This window comes from Pterocles gutturalis, unplaced genomic scaffold (assembly GCF_000699245.1).
Source record: "Pterocles gutturalis isolate BGI_N339 unplaced genomic scaffold, ASM69924v1 scaffold49550, whole genome shotgun sequence".
NCBI classification, from domain to species: Eukaryota; Metazoa; Chordata; class Aves; order Pterocliformes; family Pteroclidae; genus Pterocles; species Pterocles gutturalis.
The window spans coordinates 14,672-38,576 of NW_010147770.1; the positions used below are offsets into that span (position 1 = coordinate 14,672).

General features: G+C 36.5%; 1 protein-coding gene across 1 annotated transcript in view; it reads left to right on the plus strand.

Moving 5' to 3' along the window:
- LOC104470993 (cadherin-8-like) overlaps positions 1 to 23,905 on the plus strand; it is a gene marked incomplete at its 3' end in the record, with an annotated part of 95,888 nt that overhangs the window by 14,549 nt on the left and 57,434 nt on the right. Inside the window, exon 2 of the mRNA XM_010086146.1 lies at positions 340 to 786. Coding sequence (XP_010084448.1) covers positions 535 to 786 — 252 coding nt within the window. The remainder of the gene's footprint in view (positions 1 to 339; positions 787 to 23,905) is intronic.

A 23,905-nucleotide genomic window follows, 5' to 3' on the forward strand; every position in this document is an offset into this window, starting at 1 on the left:
CATGCTAAGTAGTTAACTACATAAAAAGTACAACTAGCAAGAAGGCCAGGAATTTCTTCAGACCCTAACAAACAGCAAATAAAATGTTTCCCTGAGTGTGTGTAATCGTTTGTCTGAGTCTCCTCTCACTATTTCAAGCAATGAAGAAATTCACAGAATCGCTTAATTTACTTTTTTTTTAACCCATTTAATATGCACTAGTATTATGTACTACAAATTTAAAACCTAATATGTCTTATTTAAGAGGCAAAAGTAAATAAAGTATTTCAGAATGCTTTCCCAAGCTCATTAGTCACTGATTTGACTTTTTTTTTTTTTCTTTTTTCTCCTCCTCACCAGGAATCTTTAAGGACTGGAAAACTCAGTGGATCATGTTTTTAAAATCTAAGCGATTTTTACGTTGACTGTGCTGTAAACACATGGAGGAGCTGTAAGTAAATGTTCTCTATTGCATGATGAATTGGATTGCTACGGTCTGGAGGAAAGTAAAATAATAATTTCATTTCTGTGGTGATTTGCATAGCTTGTGGTACAATGCCAGAAAGACTAACGGAAATGCTTATGGATACATGGACTCCATTAATAATATTATGGATTACTGTCCTTCCTTCCATTTATATGGCTCCGATGAATCAATCTCAAGTACTACCAAGTGGATCCAGTACAGGACTAAAAAGGCTAATGGAAGAACAAAGAGTTTTGAACCGTTCCAAGAGAGGCTGGGTTTGGAATCAAATGTTTGTATTAGAAGAATTTTCTGGACCTGAACCAATACTAGTTGGACGGGTAAGGCAAGATCTGTTATGTTTGGTTTTTTTTCTCTGACTATATGAATGTGAAGGTCTTCAGTCATTTGGACTCTTCTGAGTAATTCAAGTTTGAGGTGCTCTGTTTTTCTGAAATTCTTCTCTAATCTCCATACATTTGTGCTTTAAATGTACCTCATTTAAAAAATATGATTTCCTGGTTAGCTAACCTGCTGCTTACAACAAAATTATACATATTCTATTTGACAAAAATACACAAGCATGTTTGAACTAGATAATCTCCAAGGTCCCTTTTAACCCAAACCGTTCTATGATTCTGGGAAAATTATTGGAACAGATTTTGTAATTTAATTTCAAAGTTAGGAAGAGAACACAAGGAAAACTACCATGTTTTTCTGTGTGTCTTAGCTTGTCTGCTGCCTTAGACCTTTGATTATTGCCATGCATTAGCTTATTCTGTAGCTTGGTGTATTACCTCCAGTCAGTGAATCAGCCTTGTACTTTCTCTGAAGAGATCATGGTCCATCTGCATTCATCAGGAGTGAATTATTTTTAGAAACTGTTTATCTCTTCCTAAATGTATGTTTGGCCTATAGTGAGCAATTATAAATACCTTGATTGTTTATCACTGAAGTTCAGTTCCCTTTGAGTAACCTCGTACGTTACTGTCATAATACCTGGCTACTGAAATTGAGTAAAAAAACTAGAGAACAGAGTTATGGATATCAGTTAATTTCATTATAATTTTAGAAATTATTTGGGTAAATGAATAGCATATAGTATAATATAGGGGCTGTTAACAGCTGTATCTTATTTTTGAAGAGAACACAATTCAAATTTTCTCTAGTAAATCCACTTTCCAGTCAAAACATAAGGTCAGAACATGTAATGAGCTTTATATCCAGTGACTTTTGAGCGCTATGTTAATTTACATTTATATCAGGTATATCTGTTCTCATTTGGTTTTTTTGTGTTTAGTGACATATCTCAGTTTCAGAGAGACCATTATGCTTATTTAAGATCTCAAAATATTTTATCCAGCCCAATCTTTTTCAAATATTTTGGTCAAGCTTTTAAAGTTATTTTGAGTTGCTTTTGAGTATCTGGGAAGAATCCCAAGTTTGTACTTTGTAGTACTTTGATTTTCGGGGTGTATCCAAGTCTTAATATTTCTACAATGTTAGGGTTTTTTTGGTGGATATAATATCTTGAATTGTTCAAGTCATTAGTGAATAGAAGTGAGTGGGTTAAACTAAGCCAAACCAATAAAGACATTATCCCATCTTCTGCTGGCATTTTGAATAGAATTAGCTAGTCTAAAATGCTGTGACGATCTATTTGTTGTGACTGCTGCATAATTAAAACACTGCATGATATATATGAAAACGAGCAGAAAGTGAAATTTGCTCCCATAGGGAGATATCTGTGGTTTATTCATGAAAATGGCTTAAAATATTCTTGTAATTCTTGTCAGTATTTTTTCACTAGAAAAATAATCTGTACTTCTGACTTATTTTTCTTTCCTAAGGTTTATGAGTACTATGGGCACTTTTCAAACTCTGCTGTAGTCAGTGGGAACAGAGGTACTCCACACCTTTGAGAGTTGCTCTTAATCCTTCCTGACTATAAACCAGCAACTCCCTCAGTCGTAGTTCTTTGCGATCCTTCTTCCCAAAACTTAAAGATGTACAGAATGTCACAGGCAAAATGCTCTCCTTCTCCATGAAGTTGGGCTATGGTTTGTCCTCTGTCACCCTCACTGGTTTCTTATCCATTCCAGTTTTAAAATAACCTCCTTTCCAGAGCTCACAGTAGTTTTGCACTTAACCTAGTTCTTCCTCATCTCTTTTCTACTTAAAGTCTTCCTCCAACCTTGCAGTTTCGCCCCCTGCCAAAGGATTTGCACACTTGGGGTATCTCCTTCGTTCTGTGACTTTCTTTATCAATTATTTTTCTGCCTTATGACTCATCTTTATTTTTTTTTTTTTTTTTGCTAGACTTCGAATGAAGGGCACTGTAAAATAGTGAATTAATGTAGAGAGGCTTAATGGTGTGGAGAGAATGATTCCAACCACGTATGCCACCTATTTGCTGCATTTTTTGGACATAGATGTACTTTTGTGCTGTTGTAGAGGCAGTGTCCTTTCTATGTGCTTTTTACATGTTCAAAGTACTAGTATAATCTCCAAACAAATTTATTATTTGACACTTAATTGCTTCAAAGTGAACATCATTAAAGCCAATCTAATTATGTAGGGTTTGTTTGCAGTTTTTGTCTCTTTCTATACTACTGTGGTAGAGTGTATGTGGTACTTTTCGTAGTCGTATATGATTTGTACAAACATGTAATTAGGTGCTCTAGATAGTAAACACAAAAATAAATTTTTGCACAAATAGAAGTAGTATACACACAAGCAGAATTTTGATGTATGTTCTCAAATATACCTTTAAAACCCACTGAGAATTCAGCTCTTAAGAACTGCTCAGAATAATACTGATACTTAAATGTTTCCATGAGTGGAAAGGCTCCAAGTAGAAGCATTTGAAGCATCTAGTGGGATTAAAACATATCAGCACAATAAAACTGAAAATTGAGATTATTGATAATAAATATAAACAGAATACAAATAACTTTCTAAACAAAAGCCTGAATATACAGCCTATGGATTCATTATGTTAGTTAAAAAGATCTCATTCCCAAGTTTCTGAAGTACAGAGAAAGTTTAGCAAGACAGGATTTGCAGAGTTAGGTAATATCTTCTATTAGGCTGCAGTTTTTCCAGGAGAAACAGCTTCTAGGCAAAAAGACCCTTCTTCAGAATTTTAAGTGTTGTAATATAACTGTACACTCTTCAAAGATACTTATTCATTGCTGTTCTGCATGAATATATATTAATAAATGAATTTCCAATGTATTTGCTCTAATAAATGAAAGAATCTGGGGTGAGACTCATAGGAGGATTTAACGTGACTTCTTTCCTAAAGCACCGTGGTTTTCTTCAATGACTCGAGTAAAGCACAGGAGAAAATCTTTTGCTTTTGTTCTTGAACTTCTTACAATGAGTTTGAACAACATGCACTTTTAATATCAATTTTTGTCATTATATTCACGAGGATCAAGCTCAAAGTTAAAATAAGCAGCTCTACTTGTGTTCACACGTGAAAATGTGTGCGAATGCTGATCTCTTAGGGTTATTTCTGATTTTCTGAGATTTCTCTATAAAATGCTACAAACATTCTAGAGGTTTTTTTGTCTGTATTAATATTGCTTTTGTTTTGACATGTAATGTTGTAATAAATTCCGTATTTTTTGATCTGTACATGTAGAAGTGTATATATGCATTTTGGGAAACCTACAACGTCACCTTTTTCATGTTTGTGTGACATACTTCAAATGAGTTTGGTTTTGTTCACAGCAACACAATACAGAAAGATAGATTTACAAATACCCTTTCATACTACATTTTTTTTTTCTCCATCCATAGAAACAGGCCCAGTAGCTTTGTAAAGTACATACCTGCTTTAGAAGACTCCATATACCGCATATTGCTGTCAGCAGTTTGCAGGCTTCCCAGTGGCTGACAACCTCATTCAAGTGCAGAGTGATATGTCTTGTGACACTGCGTGCTGTCCCTGTGGACTTGATTAGTTAGATAGAACTTTTACTTGATATACGCTGCTGCGTTTTCTCAGTCTCCTCTCTATGCGTTTACGGCACCGTGGCAGATGTGCTGTGAAATCTGTGGTGTAGCAAATGCTACTGTTCTTTCACAGGAGGCTGCCGCCGAATTCACAATGAAATAGGTAATAGAGTTAAAAAGCATTAGGAAACTGGGTTTTGGGTGTATAATCGAAGCTCCCGGTTTATGGAACATGTGCTATTTGTGATGTTTTAGATGGGATAGGATCTGGTTTAATATACATATTTAAGAAAAAGTCTGGGATACTTAATGTGTTAACAGTTATCATTTCTAAGTACGATGTATGGAGAGAACAAAAGAGGGAATGAAGATGACAGTAATGTTTTGGTTTGGGTTTGGTTTAGATATATATATTTGATGATTTACTACTGAATGAATCACCAGTTAGGTCCAGACACAAAAAACCCCACTAATGGTCAGTGGTGTTCCTGTCGTGGTTTGAACCCAGTTAGATATTTTGCGCACAGTCTCTGTGATGAGAGAGATGTAAAATGAGCAGGCCAGGGAAGATGAGCACCTGTGTCCCATGCACAGCTGCTGTGACACTGCTGTGGCACGTGGTAGGTCAAAGAGCTGTGCTAGCTCTTGAGAAGTGGCTCTGAAAAGCCTGGACAAGGGAGGAAACCAACCAGGCTGAGTTACTGAGACTCAGAACACGGCCAGGTCAACTCTCCAGTGCAGTGGAGTCTCGGGTAGACAGTTTATCTGTGACCGTGGAGTTTTGCTTCCTTGCTTCTGGCTTACATGGTAGATGTCTTTTCACTCTGTTAAGTACGGGGGCGTTTGTGTGGCTTGTAGGATGAGGGAGCTGGGCAACTTTTGGAGATTTTCCCCTTGATGTAGGGGGCTGCGGTTCAGGCCTTGAGAGGAGTAATAATTTTCCTGTAGGAGGAGCAGTAGAGAGGCATCATGTTTTCACAGTTAAGTGCTTCAGGCTGCGGTACTGTAAAAAACGAACCTGGAAATGCAGAGAGGACATATAAATAGCTTCAAGCTGTATGTTCTACATTATACATGCTTTATGCAATCTTTGATTTCAGTGCCAACGTACATTTTATCTCTTAACAAGGAAATGGTAAAATCTTACTTGTTTAAAATTATAAATAGTTCTGTTGAAGTACAAGTGATACATCTATGCAAAGTAAACAAGCTTTTATTAAACAAGTTCATGCCATATGTTTTCCTCTTTATTGCTGCATTGAGCTTCTGATTATAATGGCTGCCTGAAAATACTGGTGTACTTAAGTGATACAAACCAGAAGTATATGTAACCAAGGCCCTCGTTACTTTAGAGAGTAATTACATGCTGTTTCCCTGAATGGAAGAAATAATTGTGAAACACAGGTGTAGCATAGCCCTAACATAGGTTTCATAGAGTATAACATGGTCCTACATTAATGCATTGTTAAAGTTTTCACAGTTAGAACAAGAGAAATCAGAACATCATATTATGTAGATTCTTCTCTTTTCCTTGTAACATACACTTGCATGTTTTGCTGTTTATGATTTAAATGCATGCCATAAAATATTCAATATCTGAAATTCAGCAAAGTCAACATTGCTTTCTGAGCCCCAGATTTTTGTTGTTGTTTTGTAACCATAATTATACACTAATTTTCCTACTTATGTTTAATAAACTCCCAGAAGCTGAAATGTATCATGTATTTTGCTGCTGTACTCTTTATGGAAAATACTAATTGCCCCTGCCTTTTGTGTGCTTCTGAAGGAGATGACAGGATACTTCATAGGATGCTCCAGTTTACATGGTCTAAATCAGCTTACTAAGCAGGAGTAGCTCTGAGAAAATATCTTCTAAATTAAATATTGTTGCAAAGACAATGAATATAGCATACAACATTTTATAGAAGCCTGATAAAAATAGTGGTTTTAAACAAATATTCCTGAGTCTGCACAAATTTCGTTTGTTTCTTTCTAACTAAGTACAAGTTCCAGGAAATTTCTTCTAGGAAAGTATAAATTTAAACAAGGACAGTTTGACAGAAGTGAGCCAACAGTGTCTGCATTTTCTAATACAGTGTAAAAATCATTTTACTGATTTCTCTTAGAGTTAACAAACAAGATGTATCTTCAGACTCTAAAATCTCGTTTCTGTGTATTTCTGGGAGTATCACTGAGTCAGGGTGAACTCGTACCTACTCCCCCATCTCCAGTCTAGGGGCATGACATAAACGCAGTTTAAATAGAGTCACAACTTAAAACAGTTGTATGTCAGCTGATACAACTGGGCTGGTAATAACTTCAAAGAGGCGTTTCATCAGGTGCCTCCTCTATTTGTGCCTCACACTGTTAAAGCAATAGAGTAAAAGAAGTGGCATGTACCAGTATGGGCTGCTAATGGGGAAAGCACTTAAAGGAATGAGTTATAATGTCAAGTTACTTCTGAGTCCTGCATAGCAAAGGGTCAACCTACAAAACAGCAGACACCCCTGAGCCTTCTGTGTTTTATTTGCTAAAGTGGGAACACCTCTGTGATGTTATTTTTTTCTTAAATTTCAGACTTCATAGACAATAAGTGTTTAATAACTTCAAAGAGTTGGTTTGGGTTTTTTGTTTGGGTTTTCTCTTTTATTTGGGGGGGTGGATAGGCGGTATCTATGATGGACATGATTACACTGTGTGTGCTTAGGCACTGGGATCCCTGATGTTGCTTTAACATTAATAGCTTAAATTTCCTTGTCATATTTTTCTAAAACCTCTAAGAATTCTAATGTTCTGAAAATAGGTAACATTGAGAATTTTGTTTGGGAAGAATTAGAGGCTAGTGTACTTTGTTCAATATATTGATCTAAACAGTTTATCTTTCTCTCAAGGAATTGAAATGTTTTGCAAGTATGCATGCTGCTGAAGTGACAGTATGAAAAACTAACTAGAGCGTTCCACATGATATTCTGCAGATGCCCTATGATCGTTTAGTGTTTCCAACATTGCTTTAGGAAATGGTTTTCCGTTTCTACCTGTAGGGCCCACCTCTGGTGCTGTCAGGATGCTTCAGTTCCAGTTGTCAATTTAACTACCAATTAGTGCCAATTGTGATTGTAGATTTTTGCTAAAAGTTTGTCCTTTCTGAACTTGACAAACGTATTTCCCATAGGCCACTGAGAAGCTATCAGATAGCAGTGACTTCCCAAAAGTGATGGAGCATGTTGCCTTTCAGACAGAAAAGTGAAAGGGTGTATTTATTGTTTTCAGGTCCTGATATGATGTTCCTCAATTTGCCAAGGATTCATGTAATGAAAACCTTAAAAATAGTTTTGCATTAAAATGAGAAATTCTTTGGGACTAATTCCTTTAGTGTCTACAGGCTTCCAGCAAGAGCTCTGGAGATGAAGCGGGCGACATCTCATGAACTGAATTACCTCTGAGAAAGGTTGGCTTCTTACCTGGTAGACAGCTCTGTATTTTTAGGATATAATCAATACACATTCACAGTAATCACCAAAAACATCAGTTTGCATGTGAAAATAATGGAGAGTTCACATAAATTTTTGTTTCTTGAAAGTTCTATTTTAAAAGTTGGGTTCTTTCTGATTCTAGTAAAGTGAAAGAAGAAAAAGGAAGGCATGTCGTGTTATGCAACACACCAAGGAGTCCAAAGTTGAGGGTCTTTTGGTTTTTTGTTGGGATTTTTTTGGACAAAACCAGGGGTGTTGATGCTGTGCAATTTAGTCTGGATGTGGAGCAGTCAGCTTCTTTACAGAAATAATTTTTTGCAGAAGTATTTTAGGCAGTGTTTAAAGGTAACTATTATTTGAAAGCAATGTGTGGAGTGCGTGGCATTGGAAAGAAACGTAGATAACTTTCCTAAAGATGTTTAAGTGAATATTTATGTATCTGAGTAGCCTCTTGGTGATGCCTGAGGAACACCTGTAGCGATATAGAGTAATATGTAACTTTCCTTTTTCCTGAGGACTCCCTGTTATGTAAAGATTCCCCTTCCATAATTTCTTGCAAAGCCTTTCTTTTACAGCAGTTATGCCAGCAGCTAAGAAAAGTAAGTGTAGCTCTCCCTGGAGACTATCAATGCCATTCCTGAATTAACCGGAGGAATCATTAGGAGCGATATGAAATCCCTTTTCTTATTTCAGGGTCTGAGCTCAGTAACTGTTACGCACACAGCCCCTGGTGAATAGAGGCAAAGCTGAGGGTTTGCGTTTCAATGATGTGCTGCACGTTGCTGCTAGATCGCCTCAACGAGGGCGAATGTAGTGAAGCAGAAAACTGTCTCACAAAGGATCACTGGAGGCAAGGAGCCCAGTTGTAGGTAGAACCAGCACAAAATATTCCTTAGCAGTTCAGAGCGCCCTAAGTCATCTGCTTATTTAAATCCAGAAACCACATTATCTAATTTTCTTTTCCCTTGCTGAGAGAACTGTTTACATACAATAGAGGTATTGTTACCGGGTGAGAAAAGGTGAATTTTAGTATATGCAGATCTGGTGGTGGGCATCCAGATGTGAAGTACCCAGAGCTCTTCTAGCTCTTCTATCACATTATTTTCTAAGGTCATCAAGCTACAAGCATCATTAAGAGCTATGACATGCTATACACCCAACCTAACAAATCAGGAAATTTAAGTGAATGGAAAAAACACCTTATTTTTTAATTAATTTGGGATAATCTGCAATATAATTGATGCAACATGGTCCTGTATGTTAAAGCATGGTGCAAAAGGCTCAGAATCTGATATTACTCAAGTATCTTAATGAGATTTTACCATATTTTTACAGAATAAGTTTTCTAAACACAATTACTGGCATACTTACTATTACCTTGTCACTCTTTTTAAAAAATAATTGTCTGTTTTGCAGGCAACCTCTTCTCTAATTATTATGCAGTCTCAAACATTTAATGTAGACCACCGCCACACTTCACAATTCCCATTGTTGTCTTGTCATACAAACAAGAAAATACAATGTCCAGAGGCAAAATGTTTGTGTTTCTTCCTTCATGTAAAATGATCTGAAATGAGACTTAATGCCAACACAGTATTTCAAGTTTGTTAGTTTATTTCTGCTAATTAATGGGTCTTGATTATTTTGTTGGCCATCCTGCATGCTTGTTAGAATATTTGATTAACTGAGAGCAGGTGCTGATCTAAATTACAAGAATTTTTACTTTTTATTGAGTTTTCATATGAATAAACAGAAATTACTGAAATCCTTCAAAGCATATACCAGCATTTTACTTGGCATGAAAAGATTTTCAGACTGAAATGAGAGTCTGTTCTCTTTTAAGAGAATCTCAGCGTGGACTTGTTTCCTGTGCAAACTTGTTAAAACATTGTACATACCCTCAAAGCATACGTGGAGGGCATTTTTATAAACTGAACTGCAGCAAATGAGGAATGGTATACCAGGTAACAGCAAGTGTGAAAGCTGTTAATGCTGCCATTTTTATTAAAAAAGCCTTAGCTAAAATTTTGATCCATTTTGTTGAGTAGGAGAGAATTCCTGCCTCAAAGCTGTTACTGCCTAAATGGGATACGGAGGCTGTAACTGAGGAAGAAAATATAAATGCACTAAGGTAGTATGGGCAGAGAGGTAATTTTCAATGTCCACAGGTATGTCTTGCCAGGGGACAGGCTTTCTAATTCTGTGGTAATTTCTGTAGACAGTGCTGTCTCCCACTAGCCAGTAGTTGTATCGCAAGGTGTAAAGAACAAATATTTTTATGAAGTCTAAGAAACCATGTGATTACTTTTCAAGCATGTGAGATGCTCTGTAAGAGATGTGTCCTATGCAATTATTAATAACTTAAATGTGACATAATAACAAATATATGTACACTGAAATATATTGACCATAAGGCTTACTGACACGGTGGAGTTGTCATACCTCAAAAATAAAGAAAGAAAATTACAAGCACTCTCAACTGTTAGGAAGAATTAGGCTTCTCGTTCTGTGTAGCAGGCAACTGCACTGATCATCCCATTAATTGTTTTGTCATTGATCTAAATTCTGCCACTCCAGAAGACCACCTGCTAGTTCCTGCAAATTGCTGATAACCAAAGGAATGCTAGGAATTAAGTGGTGTATATACATAAATATATATTTGGATTTTAAAGGGAACCTTTTGTGCATAAATGTTTTTGTCTAAATCAAATGTATTCTCCACAAATACTATAATAAACAATTCTCTATGGGAGGCCCACTCTGAGACAATAGATTCACCGCAGTGCTTTGAATGTGTTATGAAATGTACGTATTTCATACCAGTAAGGTAGGAAGAACCATAGTATGTCTGAGTCAGTGCTGACAACAACTGACATCTCCTATGCAGAGTCAGAAATACATTTGTAAATTCTGCAACTTGCAGAAAGACTGGAAAACATAAGACATACTTTCCCTGTTCTAAAGCAGGCAAATACATCTCCATTTTGTCTCAAGGCTCAGTTTCCACGGGTAGTTTCTTTGCGAGAGGAAAGCTCTGGTGTCACTTTAGGAAGACAGGTTGTCAGCCTGGAAGAATACAAATCCTGACTCATCTGATAGTCCACTTTTTATTTAGCTCTGAGAACCTCAGCAGCACAGGAGGATTGAGGCTGGTGCAGGACAAAGTTACTGACCTCGGGAGTCTCTTTTCTTGGTGACCTTCCTGCTGTAACAACCATGATACAGTCTTCAGGCACCCATCTTTCATTGTCCCCGTGAGACACTATCAAAAGAAATCTCTTGGGGTCATTTGTTTGAGAATTCTCAGGGAGACCAGTAGTCCAGTAACAGCTAATCCTTAATTTATTCTTTTCTCAGCCACTTAATTTGTAAGTCACTTGTCCTTATTATGGCCTGTTCTGTTACAGAGCCTGAATTTCTGCTCTGTGAAGCTCTATGCTTTGCAGCGGTGCTTTTAGTTGATAAAAATAATTTTGAGGGTCTAGCCTGAGATCCAATAGGTCAAATTCATTCCAAATTTGATTAGTAAAGGCACTAGGCATTAAGTCTGTCTTAACATACTTAAAGTTTGTGCAGTGTATGGTGGAGGCAAGGTGGTGAAAGAAAAAACGATAACTACACTGAGATGAAAACTGGTGTGGTATGCACAGCTTGGTATGTGTATCTAAGAAAATATTAAAAGGATTCCTGTTAAGAAGAGAGGACCACAATAATTGGTACGGCATGTGTTTCATTAGTCAAACCATTGTTCTTTCTGGAATTAAGTAAGTGTAGGAGCATAAAAAAGCCTCAGCACTCACAGAGCTCCTTCTTCATGTAGACTGACCCTTTTAATGTTTGTGTCCTCTGTCATTCTTTCAGGAATACTGTTAATCTTTTCTGTAGTGACTGTACCTTCATACTTGATGCAGCAGTATTGTGAACTGAAACTGGGGAAAAAAATACACCAAAGCTAACTTTGCATAGCATACCAAGTTCAGCTCTGCAGCTGAAAAGAGCTGCAGCTACTTAAAATACTTCTTTATAATCTTCCCTATCGGTCACACCTGTATTGAAATACTGTATGTGAAAGCTCTAATATTCGTTGCTAGGGCTTCTCAGAAATAATTGAGTTATTTATTTCATTGGAGAATCAGAAAGCGATAATGAGACATATTTTAATTTCTAAAAGTCAGTCTTCTGTCATTCTGTGCCTTACCAACCTCACATTAGTCTGGATTCTTTCGGAAGTGCAGCTTGCTCATTAGGAATGTGTGAAATGAAATAATTTAAAAGAGGAAACATTTATCCTATGTATTTCTAAATCTCTATTATTTTCAATTGACTCTTAATATGAAAAATTTCTTATTAAGCTTGTTTTGAGAGACATGAAGTGGTTTTGGGTGTTAAATAAAAGCTGATATGGTTTCATTTATAGGAATTAATGATGAGCCATGTAAGCAGGAAAGGTATTCTTGCATATAATGTATCACAGAAAAACTGTAGAAAGGTTTGTCCTTGGTACTGTTCTGGTCTTTTATTACAAAGAGCAGGAAGAACAGTCAATAACCACTTATTAATGTTTTTCCTCACTCCTTTATTGTAGCTTTAGGTACATTAGCCTCTCGGTAATTATCTCATTCATAATCCTCTATCACAAGTAATATTTTCTGCATCTTCTGAAGCATAATTGGAAAATATTTTCTTTGGATGTACGCTATTTCTATTCCCTCTTTAATATAACTTTACCCAAGAGTATCTTGTCTGGGAAAAATGAGCAAGCATAATTTTATACAGGTAATCAAATCTCTCAAATGTTGGCACATTTTCCTCTATCTCCATGGGACCAAAAGCTAACCTTCAAATAGACCTAGGATTTAAAAGAGGGAATTTCAGCACACAATTAGAACTCAAATAAGCTTGTACAAGGCAACTTGAACAGAAGTCCTATTTTGAGTTATTAATACTGTATTTCTACTACAGGGTATTCTGTTTGATTAATAGAGAACTGCAGGGGAATATATCTATCAGTCTAAGTATATGCATATGTGTCTTGGTGTGTGTATATATAGATATGTCTAACGTTATTTAAACACTGGCTTATAGCAGCTTTCTAAATAATTCTATTTTTTTTCCACTTAGGACTCAAAACCACATCTTGATACAGGTTTTATCTTATTAGGTTGAGCAAAATAAACGTGTAGGGGAAAAAAAAAGAAAGAAATCAGCATTCTATGTCTTTAGAATCATCTTGGTTTGCAATACACTGTGGAACAGCTAATTTGTTCCAGACTCTCTGACATAAATCATACTGAAGTGGGAGACAAAAAAAGCCATACAGAACCGCAGATACAAAGCCAAGTACGGGTTTCAGGCAGACCAGACACTTTCAAGGCTAGTATATGGTAGACCTACAATGAAACCTCCCAGTCTCTCTTTTTGTTGTGGAATTGAACATTCTCATTTCTATTTTCAGTCATTTGGTATCAAGGACTCTTGCAAATACAGAACCCAGCGAAAGATGATACTGAAAGATGATGTGACTCTCCAGCTGTAAACAATTTGCCAGGATTCTGGTAGTGTGTAACCCAGCAAGATAGCTGCCGTTTTCACAATACTTTTTTTAAAGGAGATGCTAGATGTCTCAGTGAAGATTTTATTTTTTTCTTTACCTGTTACAGTTTGAAAGTTTGGCTTGGCATTGGTTGCATATTTTAAATGTAATTTTAGGCTTATGTTGGTAATTAAGAATTTTGTGGTATGAATAAGCTCATTCTCCAAGACCAACTTTTGGATTATTTTAAATTCCATTTTCCGATGCCCAGATTATTCCGTGGCTATCCCATGTAAAACCTGGTAAATGAGCTCTGGATTTGGGTTTTTTTTAATGTTCTTGGGCCAAGATTTTTCTGGTTTGCGTTACAATGAAAATATCCAATGAACTCTTCCAATTATAACACTTGAGTTCTAAGATAATTTGCTTAGTGATTGTTTGTTAATCATTCTCTTAATTTACTGTCAAAACATTGTTAAAAATACGACATTAAGTAATTGGCTTTTTAAATCTGGTGCAAGCATGAGGCAGGGGCAGGAAGGGAAGAAAGAACAAAAGCCCTCGATACAGAAGTTATATTTTTAACTTGAGTTAAAATAGCAATGGAGATGAGGTAACTTGGCTAATAGATTGATATCTGTTGAGTTTATTTGCTGACAGAACAAACTCAGATCACTTGTCTCTGCTTGGAATTTCAGCTCAGGCAGAAAGTGCGTCTAATGCGGAGACAGTACGGATCCGTCCCTGCGTTGGGCTTGTAGCTCAGGCCAGTATTCCTCCTCCAGAAGAGAGAGGGCCTTCATTCATGGGCTCCTGGTCATCTGAGATGGGTCTGATCTTAAAGTTCTTCCATTTGCCCAAAAAATTAAACATCAGTGGGCAAAATAAAGAACAAGGATAAAGAGGAATGAATTAAACTAAGGGAAGGGAATTAAGAGGGCTAGAAGCTGCTTTTCAGTGTTCTGGTTTGGGGGAGCAGATTTTCAAATACTTGTCTAATTATATGAGTAAAACGTGGGATGAGGAAATTGTCAGCATGTTTCCTGTGCTCTCTGAAAGTGAGCTGCATGATTCCGTAAATCAGACCTTGTGTGAGAGGGTGTGTCTATTTTTACATCCAAGTGACGTGGAAGGATGAAATATATGCAAACTGATGGCTGTCAGCTTTCACGCAAACCTGGAAAAAGGCATTTAGTTGTTTCAGAGCTAGAGAGAAAGATTAGATACGGTTGCCTAAAGCTGCTGGTAGATTTCTAAGTCTCTTTGTGCATCTAAGAAGCCATCTGCTAATGTCCGTATTAATGCTAGATAATTGACCTGAAATGGATCTGGTGGCTAATTGACCTGAGAGTTGCTTAGGAAATAAAAATTTGTAATCCTCTGATGACACTTCTTTGTAGGCGAGATGGCTTCTAACATCCCTTATTTTTCTCTCAATGTTCTTTGAACTATACTTCAGTCTATTTTGTATAGAGCTGCTTTTAGTATTATTCGGAGTTTCACTTGCTCCTGTGAAGCTTACACATACTTTGAACAGGTCTGTATAGCAGGCCCTGCAGGTAAAGGAATGCGTATTTGTACATTTTGTCAAGCCTTAGGGATGGATAAAATGTTTGGTTTTAAAAACACAATTTAAAAATAACGAAAAATCAGCCTTAAGAGTACAGACACTCTAAAGGCCACAGCAGTGAAGTCAGAGGTGTGGCATGCTCACTTATGTGTCAGAACATATGCCATGCCATCTTTCTAGAGAGCTTCTCCATGAACTTGTACGAATATATTGTATTATTTGCTGCGACAGAAATGGTATTATACATCTTTTCCAGTTGTATTGTTCTTCACTCCTACTGAAATGAACTTCCACAAACTTCACTTCAATATATTTGACATTTTTATTGTGTTTGGATCTTTTTGTCCTGTAAAACAGTGTTCTCTGCCCATTTTGTTCATTATTCACGGGGTCACCTTCAAAAGGTTCAAGAACTTAGAGGCAGTACTTCTACTATAAGAATATACAACCTTTTTTCATCATACTTATTTTCTCCATATATATATTCCTCTATATTGATAAGGAAAATGAAGTTTGAGAGTGTAAAAAAAAAAAAAAAAAAAAAAAAAAAGAAAAGAAAACCCTTTACTATTTACTTTCAATTTGTCCAAGTATAGCATATCTATGCCAACTCCATGTTCAATATTATTATCATTAGGACTGCTTAGGGAGTGGGAAGAAAGGATTATGGGAATAGCAAAGAGGAAGATTTCAAATGAATTAATTTTTATTTTTACTGAAATATGTTTTCAGAAAATTGTTTAGCTGTTGATTGTTATTTAAGCTATTAGTCAACCTCACAAATTTATGAGACTTCTATTAGCTGGAAATAGGAATTTCAGAAAATTAGTTTCTTTCTAAACTTAAGAGAATAATATTTGAGGTTAATAGAGGCTATGTTCTGTTTTATTTAGTTTGCCTGGAAATGGCCATTGTTCTTGAAATGCTATTTGAATTCAGTGAAGCATTTGCATTGCAACACACATTTTATTACAAAGTACTTTCATAGTCATGCAAGTCTGTAGCAGGGAACTGGCTGCTTCTCTATTTCTCTTAGTATTCATCTTAATTCATTACACTGAGCTCATGCGGCATAAAAATGTAATGCACTTCACTGAAAAACTGGGAATATATACTCAGAAAGACACAGTGGTATGTACCCAGAGATATGAGAGTCACTCTTAGTATCTTTATTGCTGCTTGAAAAGCCAATATAGGAAACTCTGCAATAATAACTGAACACTTGTGACTGGCAAACACCCTCCTGCAGTTCCAAACCGGAATATGAATGGACACCGTGGGAGGCTGGCCCATTTCTGATGAAAACAGTTTTTAACAGCATGAATTTATGAATCTACTCAGTGCAAATGAGAGTTTATTATGCTGAGAGTCTAAAAATGATGCTTCATTTATTAAATTAGTACAAAAACTGGTGAGTTTTGTTAGACCTGCCTGAATGTCAGAGCTGAGGCTGAAACTATTGACTTAGGTTATGGGAGGTAATAGTGAAAACAGGACAAGCTGCTAAAAACTTCCCATTCTTTCCTTGATTGAAATAAATGTGTGTTTGGAACAGCACCTGCAACAGTTTCATAATCTATGCACTAGAGAAAATTATACTTGTGCATTTTGAAAATACTGGGATTGTTTAATAAAAGCTTTTCGTAATTATTTTGCCCTAGGAGAAAAGCTTTTGCTCTTTTATCCTACACAACGTGGGTCAGCTACATCTAATTGCTGCAAGATTAGAAGCAATGGCATCAAGTGTAGTAGAATCTTTAAGGAACTTCAAACTTACACTGATATGGTAGAAATCATAACATAAAACTCAGGCAAATTTGATACCTAGTCACACATAACTCCTAAGGCTTATTGCCAGATTTGGATATCTAGTCTGCCAGCTGTACTGTGCACTGCCCAGCTCATTCAAACCATATGCCTTGAGCAAACAATCAGCAAAGTGTGTTAAAAGCTCTGAGCAGGACCACATGAGCTGTAAGTCAACCAGCTGCATGCACTGCCCTATTAATTTGGATAAAAGCTTGCCCCTTCAAAACTGATTTTTTGACTTCTTTGTTCTCAAAATGTGGCTTAAATATAATCTGTGCATCTGCAGTTAGGTTTGTAGAAACAATTTCATACTATCTGCAAAATACTATTGGAATTCTGTTTAGGCTTTAAAAGTTTCCCTAGAGACAGAAGAGTCTGTTATGAGATTTTCTGTAGCTCAAAAAGAAACAGTCATTCATGGAGCACCCTCAGGCCTTTGTGGCACATAGTCTTTATACTATTGAAAGAGTCTTGGCCGGAGTGGGCTGTTCATTCTGGTGCCATAAACAAAATGAAAATGCATGCATTGTTTTCCTCTGGTTGGGTTTGGCTGATGCTCACCTGTTTAAGTCACTATCCTATGGCTGTTTCCAAGTGCAAGTCAAGAGTTCACTGGCAGTAATAAACATGCAAAAACTGTATGTGCTTATGACTTTTTACTTCTCTGAAGTACTGCTTTATCTCTACGCTTCTGTACTTTTTTTTTTTGTGTGTGTGTCCTGATTAAAATGGGTTCTTTGGTATTTACATTTTATGTATCTATGGATCATTATTATCTGAATATTAAAGGATGAATATGAAAATAAGGAGGTAGCATTGCCATTGTGACTAGTAGGAAATCATACTTTCTCAGCTATAATAATATTTCAGAATCCAGATTAGTATTACTTTGTAAACAATTTTGTAAGGTCTAAGAAGAAGGAACAATGCATATTAATAAAAAAATTAGTATTATCTCTAAGCTAGAATTAAATATTTTGCAGCAAGTAGTCCTAGCTAAATGAAAATGGTAGCAAGTATATTGTGAATTAAACATTTTCATTGCTGCTTCTTACCTACATAGACTTCTGGTTTGATCCTCTGAAATATATTATCAAGAGAAACTGATGTTGCAACTGATAACCCAGAAGAGCAGAGCAGCACACTGGGGTTAGTTGTCTGTTCTTCACAGTGCTTACGGTTAGGCCAAAGTGAGGCGTAATTGGGCAAGTAAACTCGATCTACATTCTATCAGTCAAACTAATATTGCACTTCATTGACTCAGCCTCCAGTTTGCTATTACCTTCTACTCCAGATCATTGCCGATGGAATATATCTTGAATTAATACAAGATACCTGTTCTACATAGCTAAAAACTACTGAAGTTCCTTCTCATTCTTGCGGCAGTCTTGGGTAGTTGCTGTCTCCAAATTCTGGTCCCCAGTACTAACAATATCAAACATGTAGTTTAAGGCAATGGTATTGTTTTAGAGCTTTATGTTTTCCACTTGTGGTGGAAGTGTCTGAAAGGTGAAAGGCATTTGCCAGGTCTTGATTGTGGCTCTGAAGCCTTAGGACTTTAGGTCTGCAGAGCCGTAATAACTGATATAAATACGTGTTTATAAAGTTCACTTCAAAGCTGCGGATGTGGCTCCCTGCAGAAGTATTCCTCCAGTGTTAAGCTGATAGTATGCTAGATGAAAGCCAACAGGCTCTTAACTTGCTTTTAAAAAACTGGATCTGTAAAGCTTTTCAGACAATACATCTGTATTTCTAATTTGCACCTTGAAGGATGAAATTGACTGGAGAGCTGGTGAGAATGAATAAATTGATTCACAGTGGGTTGACAACTCCCTGTGTCTCACTTTCGGTGAAACATCTGTGGGTGATGCCACCACAAAATTTGACTGCTGGCTTGCAAGCTGGTCTACTAGCAATACATTATTAAAAACCTGTTACTCAGATATATGCAACTGAATTTGTGGCACTGTTTTCCAGATTACTTTGTGTAACTTTGAATTGGGTGATAAGGGGACTGGAACAGAGCAAGGAAATACCTGTTTCTTCAAGAAATGTAATCTCTGCTCTGCTGACTCTCATAGATGTGCAAGAGGAATAATGCAGTAGAAAGTCAAGCCCAGAACTGAAAGTAGTAATTCATTAAGAAAATATTTTTCTTTTTAAAAAGTGATTTTCTTCTGATTTTTTTTTTTTACATCTTTAGAGAGAAAAACAATGAAGATGACTAAGTTTTAGTAAATATTACAGGATGAAATTTCTAGCAGCTAAATCGTTGGATGCATTCATTTGTAAATATCAGTGATGAACATGACAAGTTATATAGATCACAATTCTCCTCCTCTTGTTATGAGGAGTAGTCATTTATTATTTGAGTAATCACGCAGCACAGAATTTAGATTCGCCAAGGAAAAGATTCACATGTTTATGATTGTGCTAGGATTTTGTCATTATAAAGTTATAAACTCAGAAGAAATTATCAATTTCTAAAACACAATGCATGTACACTGAATACAGCTGTTGTATAAAATAGACAGGCAGACCTCTGAGTCAAATGCTCTTGCACATCATATACTAACTAAAGGTTTTCTAATTGGTTTCTATTGTAGGCAAGGTATACTCACCTTCATACCACTTTAGGCTATGATGAAGGTGCAGAATGTACTCAGAAAGCATCCTTATGCTCAGCACACTTAATGAGTAGAACTGCACTATTTGGCTTTCCTTCATCCCAAGAATTGTCCAATTTAATTCAAAGATTAAATGAGACAAGAGAATCAGATGTCCTGACAGTTTACACTTGGTGCTGAAGAATGAATGAATTAAATACATGCAATTCTTAACCACTACCTTTTTACAAAGGAAAACATAAAATTATGTAATTATACAATATTGGTATTTAAATATATTCAGCCCTTGTAGAATCTGCCTGTGGCCTTTTTTTTCCCCAAAACCAGACATTATTGTAGCTTTATTATGAGGAACAATTTGTGGTATCACAGCTGGCCATCAGTGAGGCATTGTAGACTTAATTCCATAGATGGCCGTCAGTGAGGCATTGTCTGGTTCGTTCTCAGCTGAACAGTGCCAGGACAGATACTTGCTTGCTAAAACAATGTCAAGTGTTTTATGTGTATTTGTGTGTCAGCACATGCTGTAAGTTTATTTTTTTCAGGCTAAAGGGAAGGACTGTTAACCACAACTCTACAGCCTCTCATTTTACAATTAGAAAACAATTGGGTAAAGCTGAGTTTTGCATATGTGGCCTCTTCCCATGACTGTATCCCAGAATGGTTTTCTCCTGAAATGATTTGTTTAACAATTTTACGTTAATAGCTGATCTATTTACAAAACCAGTTTGAAATACCAAATTGCATGGGTGCTTTTGGTGGTCACATAGAAAAAAGTTTAACCAACATGGAATTACCTGAATGGCTTTTTTTGTAATTTACATTTTAATCTCATTGTTTATTTGTTTTAATTAAAAGCTGTTACAAAAGTTGTTGGCATTGCAGGGTTGCATCCACTTTGGTAAGGGCATGGCAGAGCCAATTACATCTGGAGATTATGTTGTTCATATGTGTGCACAAGGAGGGTAAGATGCATCTGGACTATGCTATGCCCCCCAGCTTGCTAAAACACATCTCTTTGATGGTCTATCACAAGTTACCCCTGCCCATGGCAGGGGGGTTGGTACTAGGTGATCTTTAAGGTCCCTTCCAACCCAAACCATTCCATGATTCTATGATTTGTCCACCATGGGCTGGTAGGGTGGTATGGGTTCATTTCTGTCCTGATTGCCCTGCTATTTGGGAATGCTCAGGTAGAATAGGTGTAGCATTTCCTCTTCCACTGATTTTCTGGGGTTATGCAGAGAGAGCTTTTTTATCTCTCAAAAAAGAAGCTGTCTGACCTGTGTATTTAATTCCAATGACCTTCAAATTCAGGGCTGGGGGAACTGGACTCAACCATCTGTTTATTTTCTGGAAAGTAAACTATAATTTGTAGTGGCCCACATTCTATATTTCACTCTGAGTTCCTAGTATACAGAGGACTGAATGCAGCGTAATGCCACTGTTTTTCTTTTTCCTGTATAGACAGCGCAAGTTAGAAAACTTCTTGATCTTAGCCAAATGTAAATGTAACAACAAGGTAGTGTGTAAAATATGTTGCTCTTCTGTTCCAATAAACTTTATGTTGGGAATGGAAAGTGCTTTCCATGTTAAAGGGGAAATTTCTAATTAATAACTCAGTAAAATTGTTTGGGATTTTTATTTCACAATAAGGAATCTGTTGTGGTGGTAACAACTTATATTGGGGGAGCAGGAACCAAGAAATAATCTTCGGTTTTTTTTCTCTTTTTGTCTCAGATTTCATTATCTGTGCAAGCTTATTATTTACCACCCCTACGGTAATACTGTTTTAAAATGTGCAAGAATATCTCAGATTTGTCGCATGATAGGGCTGAATTGAATTGGATCCAAGTAACTGCAGATGTGGCTGGTTTAATCTTTATCAGCTTATCTAAGCTTTTGCACTTAAAGGCTTCTGTCAGTTCAAAGCACAGACACTGCTTGGTTGAACAGAGGTAAACTATGGCTGCACTTCTTAGCCTTTCAAAAATAATGCTAACTTAATTCAAACTCACATACTACTGAACTTGAGGGAGTTTAGATATGCATTAAGTAAAAATTCCTTTCCACTTTTGTAACACAAGGAGGCACAAAGAAAAAGAAACATATCAAAGCTCTTGAATTTTAGTTGTCTTAAAAATGATTTTTCTTTCCATCTGAGCAAATACAAGTTGAATTCTTTCCTCATTCTGTTGCTCGAAAGAAATCACTAAAATATAAATCAAAATCTAGCATCAAAGAGCAACTTTATCAATATGGGCATTTGGGAGATTCTTAGAATGTTGGAATAGTTAAAACATTGGGTTTCCGTTCAGTATAGTGATAGACAAAAATTTGCTACTGCATAGCACAAGGAGATATCTAGGTAAATATCTGCATTTGAAATGATGGGAATGCCTGCTAGTGCTGAATAGATCAAAATGGCACTTTTTTGTCTTGGGTTTTGTTTTGTCGGTATCCATTTTTGTTTGTAGTTCAGGTAGACGTTATGGCCCTTTCAGAGGAGAGTTGGTATCCATTCTTTTGATTGCGCTTTTTGAAAGGGCAAATATATGGACCGCATCGCAAACACATAATCTCAAAAAAAGCCTCAAAAGCTAGGAATAGAGATTTCCAAAAGCCAGAGCAAACTCAGCCTAATTCATTTGCTAGTTAAATCTATTCAAAACAATAACAGCAAGAGCTGTGCACAGGAATGATTGGCTGTGTGTGTCAAAACTTGTATTCCAAAATCCCTTGGCCAAGTTAGGATCTGTGAAAGATAAGAAGGAAGAAATGATTGGAAGAGACTGTTTAAGAACTAAGAAGATATCCAGTCTAATAATGTCTTTTCCTTTCCCAAAACTCAGACCATCAGCTTTCAGGCATGCTTATGCATTGACCTTTCACCTTAGGTTAAGTTTATCAGGCTCCTATATAATATTTTCTATTTATGAAAAAATTATTTTCCTCATAATGATATCCTATATAAGATGAGAACATGTTTTGAAAGTAAAATTTTCTGATCACTGGAGAAAATAAGCAATTGGATCCCCTGTGGTGTTTGGACTCAGCTTGGGCTGATGAGAGCAGAGGAAAGAGACTAAGTCCAGGGGACTGCCTGTGGTGCCTTATAGATCAATCAGATGGCACCAGTGGTGACCCTGTCTAAGAGATCATTCATCTAGAATGGCCCCTGTCATCCTTTCCCCTGGTGCAGACAGTTTGCACATCCTAGTCAGCAGAGTACTCGACAAAAGTTTTTGATGGGTATTAGATAAAGCAGCAGGATATTCGTTTATGCACAGTACCCCAAATAATGTAAGGAAAAGGCACACTAGGACAAAAAAAAAAGGAGGGAGAAAGCAAAAATTGAGCGATTGGTTTGACTGAACATCTGAGGCTTTGACACTGTGGGATGACCCTGTCACTTCCCTGTCTCTGAATACTGTCAGCTGTGCCAGTGGCAGGAGGTGACTGTACCCATCCATTTCAGAGGTGGACTTGCGCAGTGTCATGTCCCTCCCTGTTCTTTTGGAGCAGGACGTGTGTATGTGATAATAGAGATTGTTTACTGGGGGGGGAACAATTGTGTTCGCAAGTGAGATTGCTCTGTGTCAAGTGTGGATGTCTAAGTAACTGAGAGGGAATTTTGTCCCTGGGAATGAGACGAAACTAATTTAGGAGAACATGGGGTGTGGATGTCTATCATCCTGTGATGTAGTTCAATGACTTTCACTACAAACTACCAAAAAAGTTTAAATAATGTAAAGGTCTTTCTAAATTCTATGCAAGTTAAGAAGTGCTTGCAGCAGGTGCTATCAATGTGGATCTTACTCCAGTGTTAACTCATCCTGCTGTGATTGCTTATTCAAATTGTGCAGCCAGCTGCTCACTCATAGATGTGATGTCCTTTATCACAGAAACACAATACTTAATTTTGTTCATTAGGATAGACTAATCAGAGATATCTTGATCTGTATAATCCTAGAGCACAATCTAAGATCTTATGTTAAAGATATTAATATGTACTAGATGAATGATTATGATGGTTGCTTTGCTTCTGCTAATTTCAAGTCTTTAAAACATTCAATAAAATGAGTGTTTGCTGTCCACCCCTGAGTGGAATGCCAATTCTTGTTTATAACATTATAAAGTTAAAAAGAAAGTCCAATAATTGTCTCCAGCAGGCTCATTTGCATTATTTCTTCATAGTAATTATATGAACAATAGGGATTCTATACCTAAGAGCAAAATATATGTTGATCTGTATATGCTGAAATATAATCACAGCACATGTGTTTTGATTATGTTTGTAATGCTGAGGAAGTAAAGGCACGGCAGAAAGCTGTTCTAATATCGACAGAATGAGTCATAGCACAAACCACTAAAACATTAAAATAAAGCTGGTTCTAATAATGAAAATAATTAAAATATTATAAACAAAGGGAATGAAATTGCTTTATTTTTATTGGAAGTAAAGGTTTAATTGGAGGATTTGTG